The 13544-nt window shown below is 44.9% G+C and overlaps 1 protein-coding gene across 1 annotated transcript in view; it reads left to right on the top strand.

Moving 5' to 3' along the window:
• The window catches only part of LOC121201563 (inactive ubiquitin carboxyl-terminal hydrolase 54-like), a 29731-nt gene extending 17100 nt beyond the window's left edge, over nucleotides 1–12631 (top strand). Inside the window, exons 8-16 of the mRNA XM_041067449.1 lie at nucleotides 1503–1649; nucleotides 3561–3710; nucleotides 4023–4215; nucleotides 4445–4651; nucleotides 5001–5220; nucleotides 5655–6026; nucleotides 6313–6440; nucleotides 6558–6716; nucleotides 12535–12631. Of these exons, the coding sequence (XP_040923383.1) occupies nucleotides 1503–1649; nucleotides 3561–3710; nucleotides 4023–4215; nucleotides 4445–4651; nucleotides 5001–5220; nucleotides 5655–6026; nucleotides 6313–6440; nucleotides 6558–6716; nucleotides 12535–12566 (1608 nt within the window). The 3' untranslated portion in view covers nucleotides 12567–12631. The remainder of the gene's footprint in view (nucleotides 1–1502; nucleotides 1650–3560; nucleotides 3711–4022; nucleotides 4216–4444; nucleotides 4652–5000; nucleotides 5221–5654; nucleotides 6027–6312; nucleotides 6441–6557; nucleotides 6717–12534) is intronic.
• Nucleotides 12632–13544: the final 913 nt, after the last annotated feature.

Genomic DNA, 13544 nt, shown 5'->3' with positions numbered 1-13544 from the left:
GGAGACAGTGCGATCATTTGCATTCTGCATGATAACAATGCCCGTTGGTTTTGTGAAACAAGCTTCTGGGTGTTTTTTTTTTCCATAGATTCAGCTATGATTACTATTGGTTGCTGAGATCTGGGGACACAGAGAAATAGCTAAAAGAAAAAAGGTCTGACGTGGTACGAACCACGAGTAGTCAGATGATCAGATGGGTTGTAAACAAATTAGTAAATTAGCAATTAGCAAATGTAGCAGAATTATTTGGAAGAAAAGAGCAAAGGAGAACAATAAAGTTATCACTCAGACATGATGGCCAAAACTACAAAAATAAGACCCAAATTGTAAATTGTAAATTGGAATCATCCCACCTCTTTAGACGTACGGTCATGTTACTGTTCGTCACTCCTATCAGCAGTCTGCCTCCTCAGTTGTCATTGTACTTATAAAAGTGGAATCGTCTCTTGTGGATGAGATGTGAGGAAGCACGGGCGCAAACATTTTCCTAAAGTTGTGTTATTTTGCTCGGACGAATGTCACTATCAGCATTCTGCGAACCTACAGTATCCTTTGACCGGCAGCACTATTATATAACCCACGCTCTCTGGGAAAGGTCTGCATAGCCACAGCAAAAAAGAAAAGAAATCTTTGCATATAAAATTCAGAGATGAGACTGCACTGATCAATGCTGTATTATGAAGCAGAGCGAATCTGTTTGTACGATCATTTGATGAATGATGTTGTCAGCGGCTGTTCTCAGCAGTGAGACAGCACAGAGAGCTGACTGAGACTGTGTGTCCCGTCAACGTGTCCTAAACTAACAGATAGCCTGTGTCTCAGTGCTGTGCTGTTTGGCTGCTGCTCCCTGGCTTGTGTTTGTGTCCCTTTCTGAGAATTGAGAAGCAGACCCTGGCAAAATACCTTCCTGCCATCTCTGGTGCCAGCGCAAGACAGCCCGCCGCCCACAAAGGGAGAGTTCTGTGTGTGTTTGTGCATGTGTGCGCGCGTGTGTGTGTGAGTGTTGTGTTTGGCAAAGTGTCTGGTTGCCAGGGTGTTCTCAGGCTGTTTCCGAGCCCGCTCCGCCAGCACTGTGTTCATGCTCGTGTGTGTGCATGTGTGTAGGCTTTTGTGTGTGTATGTGTGTGTGTGTGTGCACCAGCTCTGCAGTGGGTCATGACTCAAAGGAAGGATTCAGAACACATGGTTCTGAACTCAACAGAAGGCCCAAGGGACAAATACAACTCAGCACAGTGCTTCTTCCTCTGTCATTCTCTCTTACGGTCCTTTCATCATCTCTTTTCTCCTGCCTTTTATCTCTGCCCCTCATTCTCCTACTGTTCACTTCATCCATGTGTGTATCTGCATGCATGCATGTGTTCATTACTGCCAAATAAAGGCATGGTTTGCACCACTGTCACACTCTGTGCCTCACAACACAGGATGAATAAACCTGTTTGATCACACATTCTCCTTTTTTTTTTTTTTATAAACCCCCTCTCCTCTCCCTCCCTCCTTTACAGAGTAACTGTGGGGAGGTGTTGCGTATCCGCCGGGTGCTGATGAACTCACCGGAGATTGTGTCCATCGGGCTGGTGTGGGATTCAGACCACTCTGACCTGGCGGAGGACGTCATACACAGCCTGGGGACCTGCCTTCGTCTGGGAGATGTAAGGAGATCACACACACATTATACACACATTATACACACATTATACACTCATTATCACATTATCATATGTTATGTATGCCTATGTGAGCAGCCAAGCAGATATGCACATGCCCACTGACATAAGTACACAGAGACAATGTTCTAAATTTGTTGGTGAAAAGACCTTTGTGTGAGCACAGTGCGTACCAACGAGCCGGAGGTGCTCATAACAGTAAGATGAATTTCCACAAATTATATAATAATACAATACATGTTCAAGCATAGTTATGAAAGTGTTTTGTGTCCAGAGCATTAAAATGGTTAATGCAGTAAATTCTTAGATTTGCAAATAAATGAAATCCCTTTGAGTCTTTTGTCCCAGATCTGAACTTCCCACCTACAGGACCTCAGATTTCCTTTAGCTCTCGCTAAACGCTAGCTAACAAACAATACAGTAATATAAATACCCAAAGGCGTGTTCAAACATGCACAAATGCAAGGATGCACACGCACTTTAAAAATACAAATGTATGTGCACAAACATAACCTCTGCTTAATGACAAATACAAACACAGAATACAAATGTGTGCATGCTGCGGCGCCCAGTAAATTCAGCCAATCTTGTTCCAACACGCTCTGAAAAACAACAAATTATAACACAGACGATCAACCTCACTTCCATTTCTCTCATATCGTGTCTCCTGCCGTAGCTTTCACACCTCACACACACACACGCTTGTTCGACCCCTGATACTCCGTGTCATGACTCAGTAAAGCTGATGCATTTTAATGCCACTGTAACATCTCCAGCTGCATTCTGAAGTGAACAAATATCTATGAATAATGGATCAGTGAATATTAATATGTGTTATAGTGAGTCAAGTTCTTTCCTCTATCTTCTATCTTGTGTCTCCGCCTGCTGCTGTTGCTCTCGTGTTTTTATCCCTCTGTTGTGAGAGGAAACTAGTTGTTAGATAAGAATCGGAGGCATGATCTATTGAATTTTCTGCTTTTGTGTAGTTGTTTGATCAGAAAAAAAGGATCCATCTGTATCCAGTATGTCCTTTTGTCTCTTTTGGCTTTTGTCTGTCTTCTGCATCTGTTTTCTACCTTCTCTGCTTCCCTGCGTTTATGTCCTTTCTCTGCTTAGATTAGATCATTGTAGTGCTGAAACAATTATTTTGTTACAGTAAATAATAATTTCAATTGATTAATCTTTGCTATAAGTTATTTATTAAGCAGAAATGCTGAACACTCGATGGTTCCAGCTGCTTAAATGTGACAATCTGCTGTTTTTTTGTGTTTATTTCATTATTGTTAATTGATTATCTTTGTGTTTGCATCTTTCTTACGGCCGTTGTTGGGGTGTTGGTTGGGGAAAAGTAGCAATTTGAAAATGTTTACTTGGGCTGTGGAAACTAACTGACTGACTAAAACTAGGTAATCAATAATTAAAGTAACAGGTTTCATCAAAATACAGAGAGTGAAATGATGATATGGAAGGTTACGTGGACATACTTAAACTGACAGCTTCTTTGCTCAAGTTACAGAGGTTATGTGAGTAAAACGTTCAAAAAGCAGCAGCGTTGTCTGCAGCGGCTGACCTTACTGAGGCATCGGTGTGAGGTCTGTGCATTATATCTGCATGAAAAGCTGCAGCACATATGCAGCACTGTTCAGTGTGTGCAGCACACAAGGAGAGGAAAGTGAAGAGTTTGAGAAAAGGCAGCGCGTGAGGGATTACTGCATACAGCAGATATACTAGGTGAGCAAAAATGTGCTTGTATTCACATTAACTCCTCTGTCTCTACCCCCCCACCCCCTCCTTACTGCACACCTCTCCTTCTCTTCCCTGCATCTCTCCCTCCCTGTCTCTTCCTCCTCCCCTCCCTCCGCCCTCCTCTCTCTCTCTCCCTCTCTCTCTCTGTAGTTGTTCTACCGTGTGACAGAGGAGAGGGCTCGCCAGGCGGAGCTCTACTTGGTGGGCATGGTGTGCTACTACGGCAAGCACTACTCCACCTTCTTCTTCCAGACCAAGATACGCAAGTGGATGTACTTCGACGACGCCCACGTCAAAGAGGTGAGACACAGTTTGGAGTCTGCATGCTGCAACACAGGGAGGGCGCACCGCACAGTATCTGCTGCATCTCCAGTTGTGCCTGTGAGAGCAGGCACAGCTGGAACTATGCTGTATGTGAGTTTAAGTGCTGCATGGTCAGTTCTGTGTTGAAGGTTTAATCCCTATCTTTGTTTAAATTGTAGTACAGGTTTCAGTGCTAAAACTGGGTTTGTGTTGTATTACTTAATATTTGATCATTTGTTATGTCCTATAAAACTAGAAAAACATGTGTGTCTTTGCTTGTGTGTGTGTGTTCCCTTGCTGCATGTCCAGATCGGCCCTAAGTGGAAGGACGTGGTGTCTCGCTGTATCAAAGGCCACTATCAGCCCCTGCTGCTGCTCTACGCTGACCCCCGTGGGACACCGGTGATACTGCAGGAGAGCCCCAACCCCTGTACTAGCTCCAACCCGCAGCTGGAGCTCCAGCACTGCAGCAGCAAGGCTGGTTACGACAGCGAAGACTCCGGTACAGCAAAGATGACACACTCTGCTACAGATCAGATCAGATTACTTTTTGTTTATCATCTGGGGTTGTGCAAGGTTACAGCTTCAATACTCTGACCTTCAACCCTATAATCCTGCCTCTGCTTCTATATGCTGCAGAGACTGAACTTATTTTCCTGCCTTTGCTTATAAACATATGGGGATGCAGGATTAACTAAAAGGTCATGTCTTTTTCTCTTGTTCGCTCTCAGGTCGTGAACCGTCCATATCCAGCGACACTCGTACGGACTCTTCAACGGACAGCTCGAGTCACCGCGCCTCCCGAAGCCGATCCCTTCACCAGTCCACGGGCAGCCACCTCTCCAGTGAATCCCAGACCACGGTGGTCTGTAATTACGACATCGGCACACCACCGCACAGTGCTGACGCCAGAGGTAATGCTGAAGTCCAGGAGCAAAGTTATCAATACTCACAAAGTACGGCTCCAAACAACTGCAGCTACACAACCGCAAATACACAAGTGACCACAGTGTTTTCCGAGAGTAAAAGAAAGAGCTAAACTGCAGTACTTGTTGTAGGTACGAGTAGACAAGCAAACAAAGGTCAGTTTTCAAATTTCAGCAGCAGTGAAGGGAGTTCTTTTTCCCTGTGCTTGATCATTGCAGACACTTCAGGTTATGCGCCTCGTTAGTGGTTATTCTCATATTTACTTGCACTGCTGCCTACATAATTGCCCCCTGTGGGATAAATGAAAATGTTATTGGATTTACCTTTTCTTTTTTTATCTTCCTCTTCTCCCATGTTCAGAGTCAGCGGTGGAGGGTCCTCCCCGCCCTCCCTCTCCTCCCCTGCAGGAGTACAAGGAGACAGCCGTCTTTCTCCTCTCCTCCCGCCGGCCTCTCACCTCCTCCTCCTCCTCCTCTCGTCCCCTGTCCTCCTCCTCTTCGTCAGGAGTAGGGGGCTGCGAGGGTGGGGCTGGGGGCCCCCACTGGGAGGATGAAAGCACCAGCAGTGAGAGCAAGTCCAGGTAAACCACGTAAACATGTACATTACTACACTATTCATACTGATGCATCATCACTGTTGGTGTACACTAGAGGTCAGGCGCCCTCTAAAGGGTCACAAGGTAAGTCTGAGGGGCCGTGAGATGATTAATGAGGGAGGAAAGAAGAAAAAACACAAATCTCTGCTTTTTGTAGACTTTTGTTTTTAAATTGTTGCTTTTTGATAAATAACAGATAATTTAACGACAATTTTACAAGAAGATTAAAGCAGCATAAAATGCATATACTGAAGAAAAGTTCATTACTTGAGTGAATTCACATTTTACTTATTTACCACCTCCAGTGTTTGCATAGGAGTATTAGTCAGGCTTCTATTTATAAATTAAATAAAGATAAAATAAAACAAAACTTGAGTCACCTAACGTCCTGTGGAACATCGTCTTCCTTTGCTTTCTAGTTCCTCTGGAGGCCGCTACAGGCCAACCTGGAGGCCCAGGAGAGAGGCCCTGAACATCGACAGCATCTTCACTCGCCAGCGAGGCTCCACCCTGCCTGGTCCCTCTCTCCCTCCGGAGCCCCAGGACTCCCTCCCTTTGGCGGGACCCGCTCTACCCACACAGCCAGGCCTTCAAGAGGTGGAAGGGAGGGAGATCGGGGAGTTGGAGGCAGGGTTTGGGCTGGTCGGGCAGCCCAGGTCTCTGGGCAGCGGGCGGACGATGGGTCCCCCTGCCCCTCCACCTCTGAGAGGGGTGGAGCACCAGCCACGTCTGATTCAGAGGATGGAGAGTGGCTACGAGAGCAGTGAGAGGAACAGCAGCAGTCCCGACAGGTAGGAAGCTCACAAATAACAATTACTGTCTTTTCCTTTCTTTCTCTGTCGTTCATCATCTTTCCCTCGTGTGGTTTCTTTGTCAGTCTTGCTTTTCCTTCCAGTTTCACTTTATCAGCATCAAATAAAAACGTGACATTAACAACAACAAATGGTCCAACACACAGTGGATCATAACAAGAAATCAGTCAATGAACACATTCGTCTGTTTGTATTGTCTGCATTCTCAACATTTTCCCCCTTCTGTTTCTTTCCCTCTCTGTTTTCTTTTTCTTTCTTTCAATAGGGAGGTGGGTCAACAGAAACGGGTGCTGATGTCAGGGCCTTCATGGCGTTCGGTGCCCAAGTCAAAGAGCAGCGGTGCCATCCTGCAGGAGCTGCCCTCACCCAGCTGGGGTAGCAGCACCAACACAGGTGTGTATCTGTGCACATATTTTCATGTAGCTACTGTACTTTGCATTTGATTCGATTGATTCACACATTATTTTTTGCCTCCTGTGTGTGTGTGTCTGTGTGTGTGTGTGTGTTCAGGCTCAGGGCGCAGTGAGCTGGATGAGCTGCAGGAGGAGGTGGCGAGGAGAGCCCGGCAGCAGGAGCAGCAGAAGCGGAGGGAGGCCGAGCGGGAGGCGGCCATGGGATTCAACCCCAAACCCAGCAAATTCATGGACCTGGACCAGCTCCAACACCAGGGTACGGATGAGAGAAGCCTGAAAAGAAAAACAGAGGGTAGGAGTGGGTGGTGGAGGAGGAGAAAGACATATATGGGAGTATAGATGTTTTTGGGAAGAACAAAAGTTATAGAGTTGGTTCACCCAAATTATGAAAACATATTTTTCTCATCACCTCTCTATTGGTACCTAACTATGGCTTTGTTCATCCAAATTTGAAGTTTTATGTCTTTCAGACTTCTGTCTCCTCCAATAAAATGGAGGTTAATGGAACCTCATTTATGATGCTCACAGCAGTTCACAGGGGATATTTCTTTGGTCAGAATTAGTTCAGATGAAAACTGTTCACAGTAAGCTCCAAACTTCACAGTCTGAACTGCTGGTTACTACTGATGAGAAGGGAAAGTATATGTTTTCTGATGTAAATTTGAGTGAACTGACCCTTTAAGAAGAATGCCAAAAGATATCTGCATTTAAAGCTGCACAGGGTAACATCATATGTTTTAAACCCTGGATAGCAAATAGTAGATAATTTTGGATTTCAGTCTCAATTTTCACTCCCAAGTCTATGGACTTTCACCAGCGGGTATATGAGGCTTTTTTTTTTTTTTTTTTTTTTTTTGCTCTTGCGTCATTTCGTGATTAAGTGTATTTTTATGTTAAGACCTTGCCCGGTGCAGCTTTAAGGTCACATTATCACCTGTTGTCTAGTTTATCAGTGACAGTGACTTGTATGTCCGTGCTTCTGTCTGACCTCCTCTTTGTCCTCGTTCCCATCTGTTCGTCTGTCTCTCCATCTGTCTCCCTCAGTATTTTATTTTTTTAATTTGTCTGTTAGTTCATTGTGTGTTACTCTAACTCATACTGTACATATTGGGTTTTTGCGTGTCATCCATGAGTGTTTTATGTCAGAATAAGTGTGCGTGTGTGTCTGTGTCTAACAGTTCCAGCTGGGTGGGAAACTCTCTCAGTGATCCCAGTCCAAGTTCAGAGCTCTGATGTCTTGGCCAAACTCTAGGGAGTTTACAGTGTGTGTGTGTGTGTGTGTGTGTGTGTGTGTGTGTGTGTGTGTGTGTGTGTGTGTGTGTGTGTGTGTGTGTGTGTGTGTGTGTGAGCTTCTTAATTCACAAAAGATTCAGTGTGTATGTGTGTGCTCTTCTATTTTTCTTTTTCTTTATATACAGTATGTGTTTGAAGATGTGTTACTCTGTAACACATATGTACACTGTATGTATTTATTCATTTACATACATACAAATAGTCATGTATGTACATGTGTGTCTGTGATTGCGTGTTCCAGATCTATAGACGAGCGACTTGAACTCAAGATTTTGGCCTACACCATTTACAAATGTTATCATGCTAACCTAGTAAACTAAGGTAGACACCATTATACATACAAAGCATCAGCATGTTAGCATGCTGACATTAGCATTAAGCTCAAAGAACAGCTCTGCCTAAGCCTCACAGAGCTGCGAGCATGGGTTGTAGCCTTGTTTAATCTGTCTCTCGAGTCAAACCTTATGGATTTGCAATACTAAATCCCTAAGGTCACAATAAGGACTTGAGAATCCAGACTTGACTGGTACTTGATTGATGTGAGACTTTAAGGCAAAACAGTCAAAAGTCTCAAATTTTAACAAAAATCCAAATAAAATGTTGAGCAATAAAAATTAAATAAAACTCAGACAGACACTTGGAATACAAAAACATTGAAAGGATCTTAACTACGCTACTAACATTCACATGCAATGTCATTTTGCATGACCAATATTCAGATAATTGAAATATATGACTTGAAAACTGGTGACTTGACTTGGACAAGACTTGAGACTTATTCTGACAGACTTGACACTTAAATTGGAAGACAGCTGTGGTGTGTTCCCAAACTGTTTGTCCATGCCATGTTTCTGTATATATGCGTGTGTATGTTAATGCATATCTGGTCCATGCATCCACAAATTTTAATTTTCTGTGTGTGTTTTTCTATATTCAGCAAATGTGTGTGTGTGTGGGTGTATGTGTGACAGAGTCATGTATGAACTGCAGGTGTGCAGGTTTTCCCCTCCAGCTCAGCACTAACTAAATCTATATCAGGGATTATTATGTTGTGTCCTGTCTGTCCTACTGTGTGTGCTTCAGTGTGTTCAGCCTCATGTACCTGACACACACACACACACACACGCACACACACACACACACACACACCCCTGTGAGCACACTCAACCTTGATGAAGTGAAAGGACGCCTTGCGATCGAACAGATGGCATCACTATCAGTGCGATTACATAACAGAATTTGGGTTCCCACATCCGTATCGATGGTTTCAGGCGGACTCCAGACAATCTGCCTCAGTGTTTTAGAGGACGTTACAGCCAACAACAACAACAACAACAACAGAGCTGCCATCAGCCCTCCTTTGTTCTGTCTCTATCAATCAAAAGTATGCAAAATCAAGCCAAGATGGCTGATGGCTGCTCTTTTGTTGTCCTTTTCTTCATCGTTCTGATAACAAACTAACACCATCCAGGGTGCGTTCACAAGGCTACGCACTAAAGAAAGCTTTCTCTGAAAACACGTCTTTTGATCTTTCCCCCCCGTGACTGTAGCTTAATGAACGTAGCCTCAACTTTGCTCCTCACTTATCTAATCTTGACTTTTTGACTTACTAACTACAGAGCAAATTTACACATTGATGCATTTACGGTGGAATTGCTAAGTGGGAGGAGATGTTGGGTCTGGAAGTTTATTTTTCCCCCATTTTAAAGTCTTCTTATTTCAAAGTTTTCTTCCAGTGATATTGTAGTGATGGCTCCTCAGAGACAGAGAGATACTGCTGGTTAAGCATACTGTAATGGTGCAGTGTAGAGAAGACTGACAGAGGCAGAGAACTGACTCAGTAAAGTCTGTTATACAGCAATATTACATTTTCTAACATTTGTCAACAGAAGCTAATAATTATACCAAACCAGTTTAAGCTTTAGTGGCAAAACTCCTTAATGCATTAATCTGAGTGAAGATTCATGAACTGAATCAGGTTTCTACAAAGTTTAATTTTAGGCTGTAGCTCACCGTTAGCGGCGCACACAGTTGAACTGTAAGCCCTGTGATTATGTTTGTCAGTATAATGCTCCTGGGAGCCGTAGTTGACCTCCCTCTGAAAGTTTTTATGTAAAGAACCATATATTTCTAACATAGTTTCTAATATTTTGAATGCATGATTCATACAATCTAAAGAAGTTTTCTAATTGTCAGTAACCTGACGTCGTCGATGCAGACACCTGAAATAAATCCTCCCACTTTGCAACTCTAAACATGAATAAAATACACACACATTGACTTACAGTAGAGGAGCGTAATGCATGCCAGCCCCCTCATAACCACTCCTTCTGCTCTGCCTCTCTTTTCTCTGTCTCCTTTTGTCTCACCTGTTCTTTCACCTTCATATTTTGTCTCTGTCTTAATCTTTTACTCTCTTTCCTTCTCGTGTTCTTTCACTGTTGTTTCCTTTCGTTTTCCGTTGCCTCACTCTTTCTTTCTCTGCCACTCTGTCATTATATCTTTCTGTCTTTTCTCCTTTTTATCTCCTGCTCTGTTGTTAACATCTTCAGCTGTGCTCAGACCCCTGCATGAGGCTAACGCTCATAGCGGATTGGCTGTAGCTGCGTGCATGAGGAGCACTGGGGGCCCAATCAAACGCAGGCAGGAACAGGAAATGGAACGGGAGACAGGATGCGCCCGTCCTCAGGGGCCTCACAGGTACCACACTGTCCCCCCTTATGTGTTCGCAACGGTGCCTGTCTCAGTATCACCTCAGACCCCCTTCCTCCCTCCCTCACTTTGTGTGTGTCCTCAGCTCAGGCTGTCGTCAAACCCACCTCAGGACCCCTCTGTGTGTGTCCTCTGGGTGCTGGCTGTCTAAAAAAACACCTCAACACTCTCATGTGTGTGTCTGAAGCTCTGGCTGTCCAGAATCCCAGAACCCCTGTTCTTGTAACCCCTAGCACTGCACTCTCACACCCGGCTGTATGTGTGTCTGAATGTGTGTGTGTGTTAAGCACACACGCTTAACTATACACAGTGTCTTCTTATCCCCCTTTGTGTTTGCGTGTTTGTTGCAGTGCAGTAAAAACCTGCTTTGCTGGGCTCTGTGTTGCCATCGAGAATAAAAAGAGAGAGACTGAGTTGCTCTCTGCTTTTCTGTGCTTCACTGCTTCCCTTCATTGTTGTTGTGCTGCTCTTTGTAGCTGTGTGCTGCCGTGGCTTCCCTCTGCTCTTTGTGTGCTGCTGATCTGTCCCTCTGTGCACTGGCAAAGCTGCAGTCCGTCACTGTGTTTCTGTCCTGTGTGCTGCCGTGCGATTGCAGACACAGATCCAGTGCTGTGGTTTGGGTTCTGCTTTGTTTTTTGTGCTTTTTGCTGCTGTGTATGTGTGTTATGGTAAGCCTGTTTCTCTCCTGATGTGTATTTTTTTTTTTTTTTTTTTGGTGAGCAGAGGAAAGTGAATTTCAGCAGTGGAGTTTTTGTAGAGAAAGTGCTGAGTAAAAAAAAATGTCAACATTAATATTTAAAAAGAGTGAGGCTGCACATCCAGAATGTGAGATAAGATACTAAACACATTTAGTATTGTTAATGACAACAACTAGACTTGCAAGCAGGTGTAACAGGGTCCAAGCACAGAAAACAAAGAAGCAAAGAAATAGTAAACAAAATGTTTATCAGAGGGATATAGAAAATGAATATAATAAAAACAGACACACAATAAAAACTATTTTTAAAAAGGTTAATTTTGGAATTTAGGTTTTAAATTCTGTTGTACTTGGAGCCAGCTGAATAGATAGAGACAACGACTGGAGGTGCTAACTAACTTTAACTCGTGTTAATGTTGGGTTTAGTCTCTGTTTCATTAGAACTCAGTTTAAACTGCAGCAAAATTTGTGAAAAATTAATAAATTGTAAATCCAAACTGTTAACAGCAGCCCTGAAGGGAAGGAGGAAGAGGAGGTAAAGCTCGACGCTCAGCCTCTTTTATTACCTTCCTGCTTTCCCCTATTGATCAACACAATCCTCTGATTTATAGCTCACTGCTGCAAAGCCTGCTGGGTAATTACTAAGGCTGAAAAGAGACGGGAGAGTTAATGTGGGGGATGGGGGCTAGCTCTCACGTAGACACGTACTGGTCTGCGCACACTTACATCAAAATAGACACAAATTTACAGACTGGCCGTTCATACATACCAACACACACTCACACACACACTGATAGAGTGCAGAATATGTATGGGGTCTCTACAGAGAGGATCCACTAATGTTCAACATATATCATATCCTCCACGTATCAATGTATGTAGATCAATAAAGTAATATAGTGGCTCCGTGAGACTGAACTACTCTATACTGTAGGAACCACATTTATTTTCAGGGTTGTTGCACTGCACCAGTTGTCGGTGCAGCAGAGGGTAGATTGCTGTTTTGAAAATCAGATTAAAGTCAAATCGCTGGTTGTTTGAACTGGATGTGCTCGGATCAGAAAGTTAAGTTTGCGAGCCATCAGTCAGTGGAGCTGAGCTTGTGCCTGACTCATAAACAGCATGGCTGTGAAATCCTATGCACAACGCGATGCTTGCACAAGGCTGCATCATTGTGTGTTTGTAGCTGTTTGTTCTGTATGTAAGTGAGTGTGTGTGTGTTTGTAAGCGTGTGTCTGCTTGTTTATCCTGGTATGCTGTTGTGACCTTCCCTCTATGCAGTAACTCACCTGACGTCAGAGCAGTTGGGCTTTTTTTCCTTTATTTTCATGCTGCTGGCTGACTGACACCCTCCCTCTCCTGTGTCCTCCAGTGAACAGCCTGGCCCGGTCCAAGTACTGCTGACGCCCAATCAGGAGGAGGAAGAGGACCAGGCAACGCCCAACCAGGACGCTGCTCTGTGTCCGGACCCGCCCCCTGCACCATATCGGCCCTCTCCCCCTCGACCCCCGCTCACCCTCACCATCACTCACCCTTGTGCCCCTTCCAGCCGACGGGAGGAGGAGGAGGGTGGATGCGTGGGGAGGAGAGGGGAGGAAGGCGAGAATGGGAGGGAGGGGACGGGGGTGAGGCTTTGTGAGTTGCTGCAGGCTGGGGGGGTTAGTGTCAGACCTCTGGGGAAGCACTTAGCCATCTCTCTGCCCTCGCTTCCTCTGCGTCTCTGGGATACACACGCCGCACACACCACACACTCCACACACCTTGAACCCACACACGCACACCCTCCCCCTCCACCCTCTACTCCTCCCCTGTCTTCCCCTCTGGAAGCCTCTGGGCAAAGGAAACCTCTCACACCTCTCTGGCAGCCCCCACAACCACATTCCCCCACCGGTGCTGCTCACCAACGGCCGAGGCACGAAGCTGCGTCCGACAGCAGCACACGTCATTGGTCCTCCTGGAGTTTGGACCGCCCTGACGCCGTGGTGACGCCTTACAACACGCCTCCAGACTACTGTGTTCCCATCAGGCCGCAGACGTCCAGCCAGAACTACAGCTACAGTTGCCAGTCCTCTCCAGGGCATTACAGCTCCCAGTATGCCCCAGAGCAGCACAGTGACCCCTGCTATGACCGCGAAGAGGCTGAGCTTTCTGAGCTTGACTCCCTTTACCAGGCCAGTCTCCAGGCTGGAAAGACAGGTACACCTACACAAACACACGCACAAAACCAACAGCTTCAAATTAGTGAAATGTTTAGATTCGCTGAAATTTATTTCAGCTGCATACATGAATAATTTTTGTGCACCGTTTCAACATGAATCCCTAAGGAATCTATAGAGAACTGAAATGATCGGTCAACTAATCAATTAGTCAGTTGTCAAAAAA

The sequence above is a fragment of the Toxotes jaculatrix genome, chromosome 21, assembly GCF_017976425.1.
Source record: "Toxotes jaculatrix isolate fToxJac2 chromosome 21, fToxJac2.pri, whole genome shotgun sequence".
Taxonomy (NCBI): Eukaryota; Metazoa; Chordata; class Actinopteri; family Toxotidae; genus Toxotes; species Toxotes jaculatrix.
The sequence above is the reverse complement of the archived record's forward strand: the minus strand, read 5'-3'. Positions and strand labels throughout refer to the sequence as shown.